The 17,075-nt window shown below is 45.0% G+C and overlaps 1 protein-coding gene and 1 long non-coding RNA gene across 4 annotated transcripts in view; one reads left to right on the plus strand and one right to left on the minus strand.

The window, feature by feature from the left end:
- On the minus strand, nucleotides 1-8,229 carry LOC125183517 (uncharacterized). Of its 2 annotated transcripts, XR_010829181.1 has the most exons (4): nucleotides 8,108-8,229; nucleotides 4,839-5,307; nucleotides 2,269-4,702; nucleotides 1-1,573 (listed from the first exon to the last, which is right to left on the minus strand). It is a non-coding gene; the product is annotated as an uncharacterized lncRNA (long non-coding RNA). The 2 variants fall into 2 exon arrangements; XR_010829180.1 differs by having other exon boundaries at nucleotides 2,269-5,307.
- The window catches only part of KLHL7 (kelch like family member 7), a 23,538-nt gene continuing 14,656 nt past the window's right edge, over nucleotides 8,194-17,075 (plus strand). Inside the window, exons 1-5 of one of the 2 annotated variants that reach the window (XM_066991823.1) lie at nucleotides 8,194-8,470; nucleotides 11,685-11,787; nucleotides 12,733-12,826; nucleotides 13,990-14,114; nucleotides 16,342-16,517. In XM_066991823.1, the coding sequence (XP_066847924.1) occupies nucleotides 8,351-8,470; nucleotides 11,685-11,787; nucleotides 12,733-12,826; nucleotides 13,990-14,114; nucleotides 16,342-16,517 (618 nt within the window). In that variant the 5' untranslated portion in view covers nucleotides 8,194-8,350. Of the gene's footprint in view, nucleotides 8,471-11,684; nucleotides 11,788-12,709; nucleotides 12,827-13,989; nucleotides 14,115-16,341; nucleotides 16,518-17,075 lie in introns of those variants that run through there. The other variant, XM_066991824.1, reaches the window with a different exon arrangement.

Consider the following 17,075-nt stretch of genomic DNA (forward strand, 5'->3'; position numbering starts at 1 on the left):
AGCCTTCATTACTCACCAGAGCTCATGCGAATTCTCTTGGGAGTGGGTGAAGCTGGGCTTAGTGTTTATGCATGGCACATGCATGCTGTCCCAGCGATGAAGAGAGCAATAGGACCAATTCTCCTAGGTAGGGTGGAACAGCAGCAACAGGAGAACACTGCAGCCACACAAAGGGCCTGCTGGCTGGGCGTATAGGTTCCATATTCCCTGAATTTCATGCAGCAGGCCATGCAAAATGATGTTACTCCTCCCAAAATAAACCGTACCACTTATTTATAATTTGTGAGAGCCTCCATCACACCTGCAACAAGCAAGCTCTGACATACACTTTCCCCTTCTCAAACCTTTCTCTCCTTGCATTACCTCTCGGAGTGGGAAAACTAGGAACCAGTGCCAAGGGGTTGAGAACCACAGCCCGCATGAAGTCCATGTGTGAATGGAAATTTGTGAAAATTTATTCTATAATAATATTTTCATAATACAGAAAGGGACATAGAACAGAACAATCCACAGAAGTTTGTGAGTGCTACTATCTTACCAAAATCCCTAGTGAGCTCTCCATCCACCTTGAAGTTCCCACTAGAATCAACCCTCAGAAAGTATCTTTTACATCCAGACATTCAAACAAGAAGTGTTTAACAAGGAATAAAAGTTTTACGAGTTTTAAATGATCACTGGCTCATGCTTCTTTTTCTTAACATAACCCAGAACAAGCTATAACTGAGATGGCATTTTAATCTTCGTGTGATGTTATTCTAACTTTTAACATCAACAAGCCAACAGTAATTCTTATTGTCATAAAAAATCAAACAACAACAACAACAATAAAAAACAGATTGCTTCTAAGGCCATCGGGCAATTACATAAGTAACATCATAATGTTTATAACTGGATATTTCAGATGAATGTACATGACTTTGTTCCAAAGGAGGTGCCTCAACCGCACGTCTCTTGAGGATGACTCATGCATTGTTTTCTTGAAGGCATCCCATTACAGGCAGCATTTGGAATGGAAAAATGTGATTTGTTTAAAAATGTATATATAGAACTGCAATCATGTGGACCAGTGGGGCGTAGAGGCTGCGAGTTCCTCTAAATGATGAGAGAATCCAGCATCACCAGGAAGGCAGTTCTGCTATTTCCTAGTTGCTGCTACAAAAAAAAAAAAAAAAAAAAACCACAAAACAAAACCCATGTTAAAATTGTGCCTCCGTAAGGGTTTTTCCCATGTGTTGGCAAGCCTGTCTTTATGTGTGTGTGTGTGTGTATTCAAAGAAGCAGCAATTTATTTATTGGCTTATTCAGGTAGAAGAGATTCAGGAATATCTCTTGTTCATTTTGCGAAATCAGTAAAAAGCTGTCAGTTGGAACTACTCATAGCAACTTTTTCTGTTTATGAGATCCAACATTTGGGAGCATTCCTTGGTAGCTGTGATGGCAGCTATGTTCAACTGTTAGATCTGTGCTCCTTTTCTGTTCCTCAGTTCAGCTGAGGGTAAAGCTCACAGAGACGATGGTAATTCACATGGAATCTCTCCCTGGCTTCATTGTCCCTGCATTGTCTTGTATATTCCTATTTCAAAAAAAAAAAAAAAAAAAAAGCAAACCTTTCAAATTCATGTTGAAAACATTCACTTTCAAGGAGTTTGAATACAGATTTTTACTAGAAGAGCAGATAATATTTATTATTTGGCTGAAAATACATCTCTGAGCTGCTGAAACCTTAATTATGGAGAGACTGACACCGTCCGCAACACAAGAAGGCAGCATTACTCATTGAGTTGGACTTTGCACAAACAGTTCTACTACTCCCTGATCTTGTTTCAAGCTCTGAGGCTAACCTACTGTGAGCTTTAACAAGTTCAGACACTGCCAACTTGTGGAGTGGATCTGTTAACACTGAGGGCCACCCTCAACAGGAGATATCGAGGTGCAGCTTATCCTTTTCCTCCTGGGCTTCTCCCAGGAGAAGACTAGATCTGAGGAGGAGAAGACAGCATTTGGGGGCTCTGGTTGCTAGAACATGCCGAAGGGCAGAAGGTGCTGGAGAGAGACAGGTGCTACACTATAGCATGTTGTCACTTTAAGGTTATGGGATTTAAAAGTCCCTAACCTGAATGCAGGTTTCAGTCCTCATCAAGTTCATGCCCACTAACCTTAAGTATGGAAATCAAAAAAGCTACTTCTTTTTTCACACCTCGTTCCCCTGCGAACTTCATTTTTTTTTATCCTACGGTTACTATGACCTTGCTGCAAAATCTCCCTCACCAGGGCTGCTTGCTCTTCTGACTCATGGGCAAGGAAATCCAGGGCATCTGCAGGACCAGCAGCACAGCGGGACGTGCAGGATCCAGGAGCACAGCAGGACATGCAGGACCAGCAGCACAGCAGGACGTGCAGGACCAGCAGCACGTGCAGGATCCAGCAGCACAGCAGGGCGTGCAGGATCCAGCAGCACAGCAGGACATGCAGGACCAGCAGAGCAGCAGGACGTGCAGGATCCAGGAGCACAGCAGGACGTGCAGGACCAGCAGAGCAGCAGGACGTGCAGGATCCAGGAGCACAGCAGGACGTGCAGGACCAGCAGCACAGCAGGACGTGCAGGATCCAGGAGCACAGCAGGACGTGCAGGACCAGCAGCACAGCAGGACGTGCAGGATCCAGGAGCACAGCGGGACGTGCAGGATCCAGCAGCACAGCAGGACGTGCAGGATTCAGGAGCACAGCAGGACGTGCGGGATCCAGCAGCACAGCAGGACGTGCAGGACCAGCAGCACAGCAGGACGTGCAGGATCCAGGAGCACAGCAGGACGTGCAGGATCTGCTGTCCCAGCCCCTGGCCAGCTCCCACGGGACAGCCTTGCAGGGCACCAGGACAGCAAAACCAACCCAAACACTGGTGTGCTGACACACGCTTGCCATGTTCTGCTGCTCTGCTGACATGTTATTACAACCCACACCAGAACAGTTACTGATCTGGCTTGGAGACACATACAAATATTTTTTTTTCCTCGAGGAAAGGGCAGAGAAGTGAATTGGAATAAAAGTATTGTAGGCAGCCTAAATATTTACCGTTCTCCAGAGTGGAAAAGCTAAACTAGAGGTCTGGAATTAGTGCCGAACATTAACAAAAAAGAAGAGATGCGTTCAGTGTAGAGCAGATGTTAATGACTAAAGGGCTTTGCGCAATGCATCCTGTGGCAGAATTAACCTCATCTCACCCACCGGCTGGGGTCAGCCAGACAGGGATCTGGAGTCCTCTGCTTTCCTTCTTGTTTTGCTTATTTTATCTGTTCCCAAAAGCAGATTATTTTCAGAGTATTTACAAGCATTTGTCACAAAGGCCTCCTGTGGCTGGCCCTGGCGATAAATCATTCCGCAATGAGCCAAGGTGGAAGTGCTGACAGTGAGGAAGGACCGCCGCCTGCCACAAGGCACGTACCAACCTGGGCTGCCAGGACAACGCTGCACTCGGTCACTGACCCATCCTGTCCCAAACCTCACCACTGAGATCCGGATGCGTTGTGTTACAACGACAGTGCAATTAAATAGCATGAAATCCACCCAGAGAGGGCAGGGGGTATCTGCTGCATCAAGATGGCTACCTGCTTGCATCGAGTTTTGGGTACTAAAATTACTCTCTACCATTGGGACCCTAAAATTGGAGGCACAAAGGCTTGAATTGTAGCCAACACAGAGAGAGCAGACCCCGTCCCAGGAGGACAGTGACCAGCCATGCTGGGGTCACCTCAGCTCCCCCCTTCTCCCAGGGCGGCCCCACTCTGCCTGCTCCCTGACACGGGAGTGCCACTTTCACTTCCTGCTTGGGGTAACACGCAGCTAAACTTCAGCAGTTACGTGGTCTGCAAAGAGTCACTTCGTCAGCTGAGGCTTTGCTTGTGAATTACTTTGTGGTCTGGGCTTCTCGAGATAACCAAGGGGGACCTTAATATTTAATGCAAAAAGGCAAAGAAACTAACTTTCTTACGTCATGTACAAGCAAATAAAGAACAAGCACATTTTAACCTCTCTTTCCTCTGCCTTTAAAGCTCTAATGCACCAGGCATCTACCAGAAAATTTGCAATAGCAGGGGCTGTTGTAAGCCACAGTTCACAGAAGTGTAAGTCTGCCCTCCATTAAACTGAAGGCATGAGTCTAAAGCATGACGGGGGGGAGGGAAAGGAAAAATTGAAACCAGCACTGAGAAAGCCTTAATTCAAGACAGTAAAACAGCTCTCCAAGCCAAGAAACCAGAAGGACCTCTAATAAACTGATTAGGAAGGAGTATCCTGGAAATAGTTCAGACCTGAGAAAATCCTTCAGACAGAATTCCCCCCATGCTCTGGCACAGCTCAGAAGGGCTCACAAAAGGTGGCACAAGATGTCCTTGCACAGAAGAGGCTGCTGGCACCCAGTAAGAGCATGCTCCGAAGAAGACCAGTGAGAGTTAAAAATGTACCAGTCAAAACCAGAATGCTGATTTCAGCTGTCCCACTGCTCCTGAGAGAGCAAGGAAGCAAACGTTATTTGATCTCCTTAATGCATGCAGTAAGGTGTCCCAGCTAATGTGGTGATAAACCCACCTCATCCTTGAAGTTTATGCCCCCTGTGAGTGTCAGTGCTGCGACTTGTCCTGGTCCCCCTTCTGCCATAACACAGTTAAGGTTTTCATATGCAGCTGTACTGCAAAAAAGAACTGGTCTGGGAAAAAATAAAAAAAAATGGAGGTTTGTTTTGTTTTGTTTTGTTTTGTTAAATATCTGGGATGGGTTAACATAAAAAGAATCAGAAACATTACAATTTAGAAAGCTTTTTGCCATTTTGCTAGATAATATACCTGAGACCCACATGTGGTATGTTGCAGAGGCAAACCTGCTGATAATCCCTGGCTTAAAACCATCCCCAGTTAAGTGTCTGTTTTCACCTTTGATGTCATATTCCCACTCATCCAGTAGCATCTGACTTGAGTGCTTGTCATTGATCTTTTTGTTCTCCGATGTGACGTGTTGGCTTGTATTTCTCTAACCAACGGAATATGATTTGATCACAAATTCAAGAGAAGAACTGTCTTTAAAAGCAGTGTCTGGTAAATATATAATTAAAGCCTCATCTGGGCGATCTTTCTCTCTTGCCAGAAGTGCCAGCTCTGCTCCAGTCTGTATACACTTAACAAAGCCTGTTGCCATTCCCTAGAGCCACGGCTTTCTATTTGACTCCACTGCTTCATCAGGACTGTTGGCTCTTCGCACAGCAGCACCCCTCAGGTCCATCCGTCATTCACGCTGCATAAGCAGAAGACACTCGACCTGCCACAAAAGCCAACCAAAGGCATTTGAATCTTTCACTACAGTGCTGCCAAAAATAGAACCACAATACCGCTAGGCATCACTGTAACATCAAAGCTTTCGGAGAGGATTGCCATGCTTTTGAAGGGAGGTGGCCTGGCACAGGAAGGAGGGACTTCTCTCCCAGCATCCTGATCTCAGTGGGATGAGAGCTCCCTTGGGATCCACCATTTCGTGGTGAAATCTGCACTGCAAGTTGGCATGAGACATTCCCCATATCCAACACAACCCCCTTCTTCCCCCTCACTTTCCTCCTAAGACCCTCAACTCTCCTCATTTTCCCCATCTTCCCCAACATAACCCACTTTGCCCACAAGAGGCAGAGGCTCTGCTCATAGAGGAAGGGGAGGGTGAAAGTAGCGTTTCTTTATCTGAACAGAGGAGTAGCAAGGGGAGAAGGGTGAGTAGACCCAGGCTCAAGACAACAAGACAAAAAGCTGGAATGACAGCTCTATCAATATCATGGCAGTAGTTGCCATCACCAGTCCAAATCAAGGTGAAATAAGGTGTCGTCACATACATTCAGATTCAGAACTTCTAGTCTTTTACTCCAGCCTTTGTCTTCTTTACTTCTAGTCTTGCTTTGTGAATTGGAAAGAAAACAAGGCAAAAGTGGACAATCACCATTTATAGACAGTATATAAGAAATTATTAATGCTAGCATGACAAAAGGGAAATTAATCTGACCCCAATGCCAAAGCAGCAGAAGAGCATCCTACTGAAAATATCCTGAGTTTGGGTCTCAGTCTAGCAAAGAGCTGAACACGACCAGTACTCAGTGTCCTTCTGAGTCCATACTGCAGAACCAGGCCCTTCTAATCTTCTAAATTTCAGCATGATACAGTTACTACTTCAGCTTCGCAATGGAAACATTTCTACCACAGCGTGGATTAGAAATTATTGGATTAAGCAAACAATGCTCACAAAAACGTTTCAGAGTATTCAGCTGTGCTGCACTAACCCAGTTAGCAGCATTAGTTCATCCCTCAAAATACAATTTGATATACTTTCAAAACCGCAATAGATATGATACTTTGTGCCAGAACAGTTATTTCCCTGTCAAACTTACAAATAAAATGCACTTCAGAGAAGAGTATAATCCCTTTCAATTTTTAATTTTAACCTCAGTTCGTGAATCAGAAGATTAGACATCATTAAACTATTAATGTTTGTAAAGTGCTTTGAGAATAACAATGTGTTTAGATGAGACACAACACATTATGATGCTTTCATTTGTATTAAATTCCCAAATTATGTTACAAACTGCCCATTTCATTTAAATGATTTGAATTTAATTTCTCAGATTTCACGAGGAGCTGACTTCTACTTTTTCCAATTCCCATCTCAAAATTCTGAGTACGAGATTTTGTCCCTGAGATTACACGATTTTCTGCCATCCCTCCAAGATTCTGGTGTCTTAGAAATCTAGGACCTGAACATATTTTTTTTCTCATCTTGACATGTTCTTCCTTTGCGGCTTTGTGTATTTACACACAGCAGTGCATATATACACACAAGTATACCCATACATAAACACTAGCTGGTTTTCATCAAAAAATAATATAGAATTTCACCTCAGCTAGGACACTTATTCTTAAGACCCTTTAAATTTAAACTAAATGTAGAATTTTCTCTCTAATACAGCATCCAGGCTGCTCATGGTGATGAGGCTGCTCCCACGTGCCTTGATATCACGCTCTGCTCCCGGATCACTACCACTGCTGGAGCAGCCAGACCTCACCACTCCCAGACGCGCCCTTTGTCTGTGAATTTCTCTCTCATATAGTAAAATTTGTAAAGCCAAGTGTGTCAGTGCACTTATTTCAATGAAATAAAGGAGGTTTAGGTTAGAAATTAGGAGACGTTTCTTCTCAGGAAGAGTAGTAAGACATTGGGACGGGTTGCCCAGGGAGGTGGTGGAGTGTCACCGTCCCTGGGGGTGTTTAAGGAAAGGCTGGACGTGGTGCTTAGGGACATGGTTGAGTGGGTGACATTGGTGGTAGGGTGACGGTTGGACCAGATGATCTTGGAGGTCTTTTCCAGCCTTAATGATTCTGTGATTCAATGATAAATACAACTCCCTCCACAGCCCACACAGGCCTGAGCCTTGCTGCCACCTTGTCAGAGCAAGGCTGAGCCTGAGGAACTTCAAAGCGAGAGCTGGTGTGGTCTCCATGCGTTGGCTGAAACCATTCACTCACTGCTCACAGATGCACACAACTACCACCAGTCCCTAGAACAACACAGCTTCAAAACCCCTCAGGTGAAGAATTGAGCCTAAACCTCTAAAAACAAGCCTTGACCTGGTCTCTTGGGCGAGAGGGGTTCCCTGGAGGTGTTCAAGACCAGGCTGGATGAGACCCTGGGCAACCTGATCGTTGCGCGAGGTGGCGTTCCTGCCTACAGCAGGGGGGTTGGAACTGGGTGATCTCTGAGGACCCTTCCAACCCAAGCCATTCTATGATCCTACATCCAGGGATGGGGCACCCGCAGCTCCTCTGGGCAACCTGCTCCAGTGCCTCACCACCCCCAGAGCAAATAATTTCTCCCTAATATCTAACCTAATCCTCCCCTCTTTTAGTTTAAACCCATTACCCCTTGTCCTATCCCTACGCCCCGTGACAAATGGTCCCTCCCCAGCTTCCCTGTAGCCCTCTTTATGCACCGAAAGCTCCCAAACCCCAACCCCACAGCCCCCACGTCCCCTCCCCGCGCTCCCCCCCCCCCCGCTCTTTGTTTACCCCCGGCGGGGGCAGCGCACCGGCAAATGGCGCCCGCGCCTGCGCAGCCCCGCCTCGCTCCCTCAGCTCCAAGGCCGCCTCCCCCAGCCCGGCATCTCTCCGCCCGTCCGCCTGTCCGTCCGTGTGTCCGCCCGTCCGTCCGTCCGTGTGTCCGCCCGTCCGTGTGTCCGCTCCCGGCTGCGGGGCGGCCTCCGAGGGGTCCCCGCGGCGCCGCATGCGGCCCGCGACGGGTGGCGGGCCCCCGGTGCCGGCGGTGAGGGGCCATGGCCGCCGCCGGGGCGGAGAAGGGCGGCAAGAAGAAGACGGAGAAGAAGCTGGCGGCCCGCGAGGAGGCCAAGCTGCTGGCGGGCTTCATGGGCGTCATGAACTGCATGCGCAAGCAGGTAACGCGCACGCACACACACACAGGGCTGCGGTGGTCGAAATCCATTAAACACCCGTGAAAACCCCCAAATCTGCTCGTGCTGCCCAGGCTGGGGGGAGTGCTGGTCGTTTTTCTCTTCTTGAGAGCCCCAAACTTGTGGTGCGAGAGTGGGCACGGGATCTGCGCGGCTCCCGAAACGTGAAGAGAACTTTCTGCTCCTCAGGGGAACCGCCTTGGCCCTGGCGTTAGTTAAAAGCGACCTGGAGCCAGGCTAGAGCTGGCCATGGGGCTCAGCTGCTCGCCTCCCAGGTCAGCCTGGTGAAAGGCTCAGGCCAGCTTTTAGTAACGTGCCCATCTGTCTGGGCCTGGCCTAGGAAGCGATATCAGATTCTGCTTTTGTCCATCACCCGACCCGTGCATCTTTTATTAATAACACTGTCAGTTACGCTTGTGTGCGTAAAGCTTTTCGTGTAGCTAAACCCTTGTGTATGAAAAACTGAGTTGGCTTCAATGAAAGGTTTGTGGTGACTTCAGGTCATGGAGCACTAAGACTTACGTTGACGCTCAGAGCCTATGACCTACTTCTTGTAGGTTTGTTTCTATTTTGAATCAGGTAAAACATATTCCAGGGTGTGGCTGGGCCCAGTAATTCAGCTGGGCACTGTCTGTCTCGTACTGCTGTCCTTGTTGGCAAGGGGATGCCAGGTGCCGTGGCTCTTTGTACTTGGGTAGAGGGAATAGAGCCCCCAGTGTGAGAGGATGAAGCTGAAGTGCTGCTGTGACACTTCGGGGTGTCTTGAAATTTGGTGTGCCAGCGGGGCTGCAACCCTGGATTTTGACTTCTTTTATTTTGCCAGAGTTTCCCAAAAACTTCAAATCAGACCTCAGGTGGTAGCTTTGCATGTCTGTCTGCCACTCTAGACACTTGCGCGTAGCTCATGATACTCTTGCTTGTTCTGGTTGTTTGTGGGAGGAGCAGCCTGAGGAAAACGTACTGGATCAGCTGGTTCATTGTGCTGCAGTTCAGTAGGACCTACAGGAAGCTCTTCTACGTGCTTTGATTTGAGGATTGTGCTGTACTTATAAAACCTCAGTATGCTGTGAGTGAAAACTTTCCTGTGGTGGATATGGCAACCTGCATGCAGAACACCACCAATTAAACTGCATTGGTTTAATGATGTAGGAAAATGGTCTGGGGAAAGGTACGGCTAATTCTTGAGAGACTGCTTTTTGCGTGAGCTGGGATTTAGAGGCAGCTGCTGCGTTTATGGGATTTCAGAGCAAACTATGGACGCATGTGTACTTAGTTCTGGTGGGATGCTGGGAGTAAGTACGTTCAGTGCATGGAGGAGTTGTTGCTCATCTCCAAAATGAGATTACCTATATCTTTGTGGATTTTTACTGTGGATTTTACTATTTGACAGCACACGCATAAATCCTCTGTTGCCACTTTGTAGCTGAGTGGAAATGTGCCAAGGGGGAAGCTATTGAGAAGGAAGTTGGGACGGGTTTGCAAGGTGTCGCCGAGCTCACAAAGCTTGGCAGTGCCAGCTGACGCCTGGGTGTGTCCTCTGGTTGCCGAAATGCTGGTCATGCGTTGCATCCTTGGAGCTATGGAGTGATGCAAGTGGGTCCTTTGGAACGAAGTTCTTCCTGGGAATTTCTGTACACTGTTTGAAATAGACCAGTTGCACCCAGGAGCGTCACAGAGGAAGAAGAAAGGAAAGCGATGATCTGTTCTGGTTGACAAATATTTCTTCCCACGCCCAGAGAGGCTTTAGGATATCTGAGATGCTTCAAATACTGAGCTGAGGCAGTAAACATGCGGACGCTAAACATACCTTACAAACACAGCACGTAGGTCAAGCAGCATTACAAGCCTTAGCACAGCTTGCCCACGGAATTTTATGGTATCTTACAGTGCTAATGTGCAACGCTTATTTTGAACCAGATGTTCTGGGAATTCCAGCTTTAAAAGATTTCCTTTGAAACTTTTCTCACATGGTCTTTTTTTATTGATTCAGTCATAAATGGTGCCGTGGGTGCACAAAGAAAGTTGGCTGTCATATACCCCTTCAAATCTATACTTGTAATTAAAACATCTATACTTGTAATTAGAGTATTTTAAAATATATCATTTATATTTTGTCCTGTGAACACTTTCTGATGGTTGTCCTCTAAGAAGCTAAAAAATATACTTTTTTAACAAGGCTACATATGGATTATCAGCCGAAGCTGAGCCCTAAGTAACACTGTCTGTGTGGAGAAAATTCTAATGCTGTTCTAATCAAATATTTCCTTCCTACAGTAGAAACGCTGCTTTCTGGGGTTAGTATTGGGATGGCTGTAGGTAGGTGTTACCCAAAGTAGTCTCAAGATAGTAGCTGGAAGTGCTGAGCTAGCTTCCTAAAACCATTTTTTCTTAATACAAAAATATTACAATTAACTGAAGTATGGTGTGCCTTTATTTCAGTCAGTGTGTTCTTAGAAAGGATACCATTTTAAAATCTATTCAAATAACATATTTTTACCCCAGCCCCTTACTCTTCTCTCCTGACAACTTTTAATTCTGTCACTTTCTCCTCATAGTTTCTCCCCTATGTGAACTGTCATGCGCTGTTTATATACAATTAGCAAACAATGAGAAATACAAGTATGTTTTGTCTGAAAGTTGCTGATCAGGTGTGATCATTCAGACTCTCCGATATAAGTGGTGGTTTTGGGATATGCTTTATTTAACATATCCCAACTGCATGTTTTGAATTTGTTCATGGCTTTCGCTCTGGGCTGTATGATGGAATTCTTCAGGTATTGGGATCCTCTGAGGTTTTTATGAAAACTGACAGCTGAGTAAGTAAGAAAGCCCCTGATGGATGAAAAGGCTGCAGTGTCAATGCAGCCCCCGTTAGATGCTGCGGACACTGTTATAGGAGGTTGATGTAAATGTCACAGGAAAAGCTTTAGAGTTCATATTTTATCAGTGACCAGCTTTAGGGTGCAAGTTCATGGGGAAAACTGAGCTTTTTTTTCTTTTTCAGGTTGACTTTGGTCGTCCTGACCAAAGGTCTGACTTGGTTGCCTTTCAGAAAATATTCTTGTTACATGATACTCTTTTGAGTTATGGAGATTAAGGACACCAGTGAATTTCCTTAAGCTGCTGTTAGAGAAATATTTTTGAAAGTATTTCAAAAATGCTTATCTTTTTTCTGTTTGTCTTTTTTCCTTTGATTTAGAGAACTCTATGTGATGTCATTCTTATGGTTCAGGAAAGAAAGATCCCAGCTCACCGTGTTGTGCTCGCTTCAGCAAGTCACTTTTTTAACTTGATGTTCACTAGTAAGTCTTCAAAATCGTTTGATTTTATGCTTTCATGGTCATATGCTGTTAGATACATGGCTGACAAGCTGTTTATTTTATGAAAGTGATTGATTTCAAAGACAAGTGTAAGTGAAGATTGCTTCAGTTTGTATCGTTCCACTCATCTCTGTTCGCCATTCCCCTCGTTTTCACTTTATCTCTCCTTTGATCAAACCAAGTGTTACTTTGTATGAAAGCCCAGTTGGAGCCCATACACTGTATTGCAGTTGGTCTCCCTCCCTTAACCTGAAAACTTGGGGTCGTTACTCCCGTGGCACAAAGGATGCCTGCCCTGTTCCTTCCCACCGTTAGGCACTGCCACTTAACAAAGCAGGCTTCCAGGAACGTAAGCGTTCTTGCGTTTGCACTAACTTTACAAATTTAGCCATGTACTACCTATCTTACAAATCATAGGTAAGGCGTGCAAAAGTTAAATTGACTTTAATGCGTGTTTTATAGCACGGTAAGTAGCAGTAGAACGAGTGTGCCTTCCAGTGGTTGGCTTGTAACCATCTGCGGGTGAACTTGCAATGCTGGGACTGGGTGTGGGGAGCTCTGAGCTGGCTCTATTATCAGCGTGAATATGGAAATAGCTTTCAGTAGTGTAGTCTGTGCTTCCTGTCCTCGGTAATGCTAGCTTGGCAGTCTGCGCTGCAGTCAGCAGCGTTTCTGACCCTTTCTATTTAACACACGTTACAGCATAATCGACATAACGCGAGCATGCACGCACACACCAGTTACCTTGGTTGTCACACTGCCTCCTTTCTTTCGTGACTTGCATGAATAATCCTGGGAAACAGGAATAGCTGTGTGCAGTCTTAGCAAGTTCCCATTTTGTATAATTACTTTACGTTTTGCAAACAGTGGAAAATACAATAGCCAGAGTGGCTTATTGATGTAGTTTGTCTTTTAATCTATTTGCAGCGAATATGCTTGAATCCAAGTCCTTCGAAGTGGAGCTAAAGGATGCAGAACCTGACATTATTGAACAGCTTGTGGAGTTTGCTTATACTGCAAGGTAGTTTTGTTATTTAAAAATGACATTTCTGCTAGAAAGCCTGCCAATTGTAAATGGTAAAATGTTAAAATAATGCTTTCATGATTCATCAGTTTTATTACTATTATAATCCTTCACTCATTTAAAGTCTGATGTGACTAGACCTTCTATTCTCCTCCCCTCTTCCTTTTTATTTAATCAGTAGGAAGCCCCACAGACTAAAGAGGGTGGTAATTGTCTCCAGAAGGCAATTCAGAATGCTTCTGGCTTCAGTGTTGGAGTCAAATGATATTCCCCATTGTTCTGAAATCCAGGCCCCTGTTGATACCAGCAGGGGTTTCTCTTTATGGCCATAGTAGCTATCACAGATAACCATTTGTGGGAGTTGCACCTTCACCTCTGGTCGGGCTGGGTGGATAACTACTGTGTGAACAGCATTTCCCTTCTATTTCAGGCTGCCCCCGTGCTTGGTTTTAAATAGCACTGCAGGCACTGTAGTGTTTATACAAAGCTCGCTCAAACAGCTAGGATTGTGAACGGTACTTTGCAAGGAGCTCTTATGGCAGATGGATGGCAGGCCCTTCATCTTTGTGCTGATGGGATTAACTCTCCTTAAGAAGGCTTTTTCTGTTTTCTGAGAGGAGTCTTGTGTGCTTCATCCGTGGTGAGACACAGTGTCAGCACCCCAGCCATACTGTTGCCTCTGCTGGTGCACAAACGCTTGCCTGTGGGCTCTGGACCTTTTCTTCAGGCACTCCCAAATAGTTGTTCTGCTCATGCACTTCAGACAGGTCAACCAGAGCAGGCTCCACAATGAGTTTAGACAAATTTTGCTGATGTCTGTTTGGGAGTAGGTGGCTGTCAGGAAAAGGTTCTGTTCCTTTTCTGTTTTGTAAAAATGGCTAACCACACAAGTCAAAGTAATTAGCATGGTATTCCAGATGGCCTGTGTTAGAGGCTTAGCCTTTAAAATCCAGGACTGTTTGCCCTTCCTTAGTAAAGTACAGCAAACCAAAGCAATTTGGAAAGACCATGAAGGGAAGCTATCTTCCCTGCATGGAAGAGAAGGATGCTTGGGGAAATATCAAGGGAATAATTTTGCCATTATTTCAATTGGTTTAAGTTGGTGTTTTGGCTGCAGCTAAGTAGGTATTTGTGCTAACTTTGCATCTTCTGTTTCACAGAATTTCTGTTAACAGCAATAATGTCCAGTCTTTACTAGATGCAGCAAACCAGTATCAAATTGAACCTGTGAAAAAAATGTGTGTGGATTTCTTGAAAGAACAAGTTGATGCTTCAAATTGTCTTGGTAAGAGAAATGCAGACTTAATTTTTACTTTGTTTTTAACTTTGCTGTTCTCAAAAAACAGTATCATCTAAAAGACGGTAACGCTTAGCTAAATCCAGATACATAAAAAATAATTTGGCTCAATCTAAACCGTTTTCCCTTGCCATAAACAAAGTGATCTGGCGGTTTTTGGTCAGTACCAGGGTCCACTGACTTTGCTAGGTCTCATCCCAGATTAGCAGCAGCCTGTAGCTTCTTGTTTGTTTGAGATCCTCAGCTGTTTAATGAGGTGGAGCTTTCAGTTGTTGTTACTGTACTTGGAGGTGGAATTTGACAGTCGTAGTTCATACAAAATTAATGTATCTTCTAAAAACTATGAACAGGATAAGTTTAGGTTACTCTTTTTTAATTGCTTCTCCTTTTGAGTGAAGTCTGTGATTGTCATCTGGGCAGGTTTGGTACTTAATATGCCCTGTAGCCTTACTGTATACTCAGAGTTACAAAAAAAGATAAGCAGAACTTGGTGTGTATTGATGCTCCAAGATTTGGAGCACTTTAGTCTCCAATTAAAGAAAATTTATAAAGCTTCTTACTGACCTTGGTTATGTTATTCTCCTAGTGACATCTCAAGTATGTTATAGATGTTTATAATATCAACAGAAATGTTTTGCAAAGTATCTGAATTAAAGGATTCAACTGATGCTTCAGTGCAGTACAGCAGTGGCTCCGAAACAACTGCTGGAAGGAAGACATCACTTTCTGAGGAAAATGCCACTTATGCTTGCTTTGGGGCATGTTCAGTCCTCTGTGGTCTTTGTTAACTAGAAAGTTAATTATATTCTCTTAACGCTTGCATACTTTGCTAATTTATATCAAAAGGGAGATCAAGATTAAATCAATTTTTCCACAAGATAATGCTTTACAAGTTGAAAGGCGTTCTCTGCAGACTCACAGGCAAGCCCATAAAAATGTGTACTTGAAAGAAACCGTGGTGAATCTGCAATCTCTCGAAATTGTTATTTCTCACTTGGAAAGCAGCTCATCAGAGACGTGCTTGGATTTTATTATTGTATTTTGCATCCTACTACTTAGAGAAGCTCACTGTAGTTGCATCCCATGGGTTGCCTTTGGCTGGTGGGTTGCTTCTACCACCCCTCCATCCTCCAGAGGAGGAGGAGAGGGAAGATTTGCAGCATGATGAGCAGATTTCCTGCTGAATAACCCTGTGCTTACCTGGTTACTAGAGGGAGGGCTGGAAACAGTGCTTCTCAGTAGCAGTTGCTGTTTATACCTTTATGCAAAGTTTCTGCTCTTGAAGCAGCATCAGCTTGACTTTTTCTGTGTCGGCCTGCAGCAGTTTGCTACTGACACATCAGAGTCCCAGTTGGTTGTGGCTCTTACAGGCGGTTGGGCTGGGTTGGTGACCGCTGCTGCGAGACCGGGTCAGGGAAGGTCGCGAAACCTGGAAGCAGTCTCTCAAGCTGTGCTGGTTAGACTGGGTGGTTGTAGTGTGGCTCAGACCTAGTTAACGTGCTGTCGTCTCTTTCACAGTGGGGAAGGAAACAGCGAGGAAGTAGTTAATAGAGCAAGTGCTACAGGCCTGGCTCTCCAGTTAGTTCTGCAGGGATAGGGATCACAAGTTTGGGCTTATCTTAGTTTGTCCTGAGTTGCAGATGAGTTACAGCAGCATCTTTTTTTCTTTTGTTTAAAAAGAAAATGCATATCAATAAATATTAAACTGGGTTTGTAACTATCAGTGAAATTATGGTATTTTTATTCTAGTCTAGTATATTAAAAGTAGAACCATAGAATGGCTCAGGTTGAAAGGGACCTTAAAGATACCTAGTTCCAACCCCTGCCATGGGCAGGGACACCACCCACTAGATCAGGTTGCTCAGGGCCTCGTCCAACCTGGCCTTGGAACACCTCCAGGGATGGGGCATCCACAGCCTCTCTGGGCAACCTGTTCCAGTGCCTCACCACCCTCTGAGTGAAGAATTTCCTCCTAACCTCTAATCTAAATCTCCCCTCTTTTAGTTTGAAACCATTCTCCTTGTCCTGTCATTGTCTGACTGAGCAAAAAGTTGCTCTCCATCTTTTTTTATAAGCCCCCTTTAAGTATTGAAAAGCTGCAATGAGGCCATCCCTGAGCCTTCTCTTCAGGCTGAACAGCCCCAGCTCTCTCAGCCTTTCTCCACAGTAATTGCAGTTTAGTTGGGATTTTTTTTTTTTAATTTTTTCTTTGCAGGTATAAGTGTGTTAGCAGAATGCCTAGACTGTCCAGAACTGAAAGCCACTGCAGACGACTTTATCCATCAACATTTCACTGAAGTTTACAAGACAGATGAATTTCTTCAGCTTGATGTTAAACGTGTGACACACCTCTTGAACCAAGATACACTGACTGTGAGGGCAGAAGATCAGGTGAGATCCCTGTTTCATTATAAAAGAGCTCTGTCTTCTAGCAGCAAAGAGCATTGAACTTCACTATGGTTTTCTAATCAAGAAATAGACTGAGGCAGCTCTCTTCGTATGTTCCTACAGTGTGTGATGCACGTAGTGCTTGCTAAAAGTGCATCCTAGCTTGGTCAAAACCTGATGTTAATGAATATCCGCACTTGAAGTGTGGATGTTACATGTGTAGTCTCAGCGAGCTGCAAAGAGAAGTAATAAAGGGAGTAAGCAAAACAGTTTCCTGTACTGTGGTAGCTGTAGGGCTTTCAATTCCATACAACATGAATGGAATTAAATTTAATGTATTACAGCAGTTGCTCCCAGATTGGGGTGAGATGTGCACCTTAATGGCTGCGTGTCTCTACCTGAGTATGGGCTGAGTCTCAGCTTGTTTCAGACAGGAGCTGCTGCTGATGGAAATATGCATACGTAAACTAATCTTCCAGAACTCCGGAACTTAGGAGCAAGGTGCACCAAGCACTCGGAACTAGCAGCATTGACAGTGACAGGTTGGTGGAAGGCCTATAT

This window comes from Anser cygnoides, chromosome 2 (genome assembly GCF_040182565.1).
Source record: "Anser cygnoides isolate HZ-2024a breed goose chromosome 2, Taihu_goose_T2T_genome, whole genome shotgun sequence".
NCBI lineage: Eukaryota > Metazoa > Chordata > Aves > Anseriformes > Anatidae > Anser > Anser cygnoides.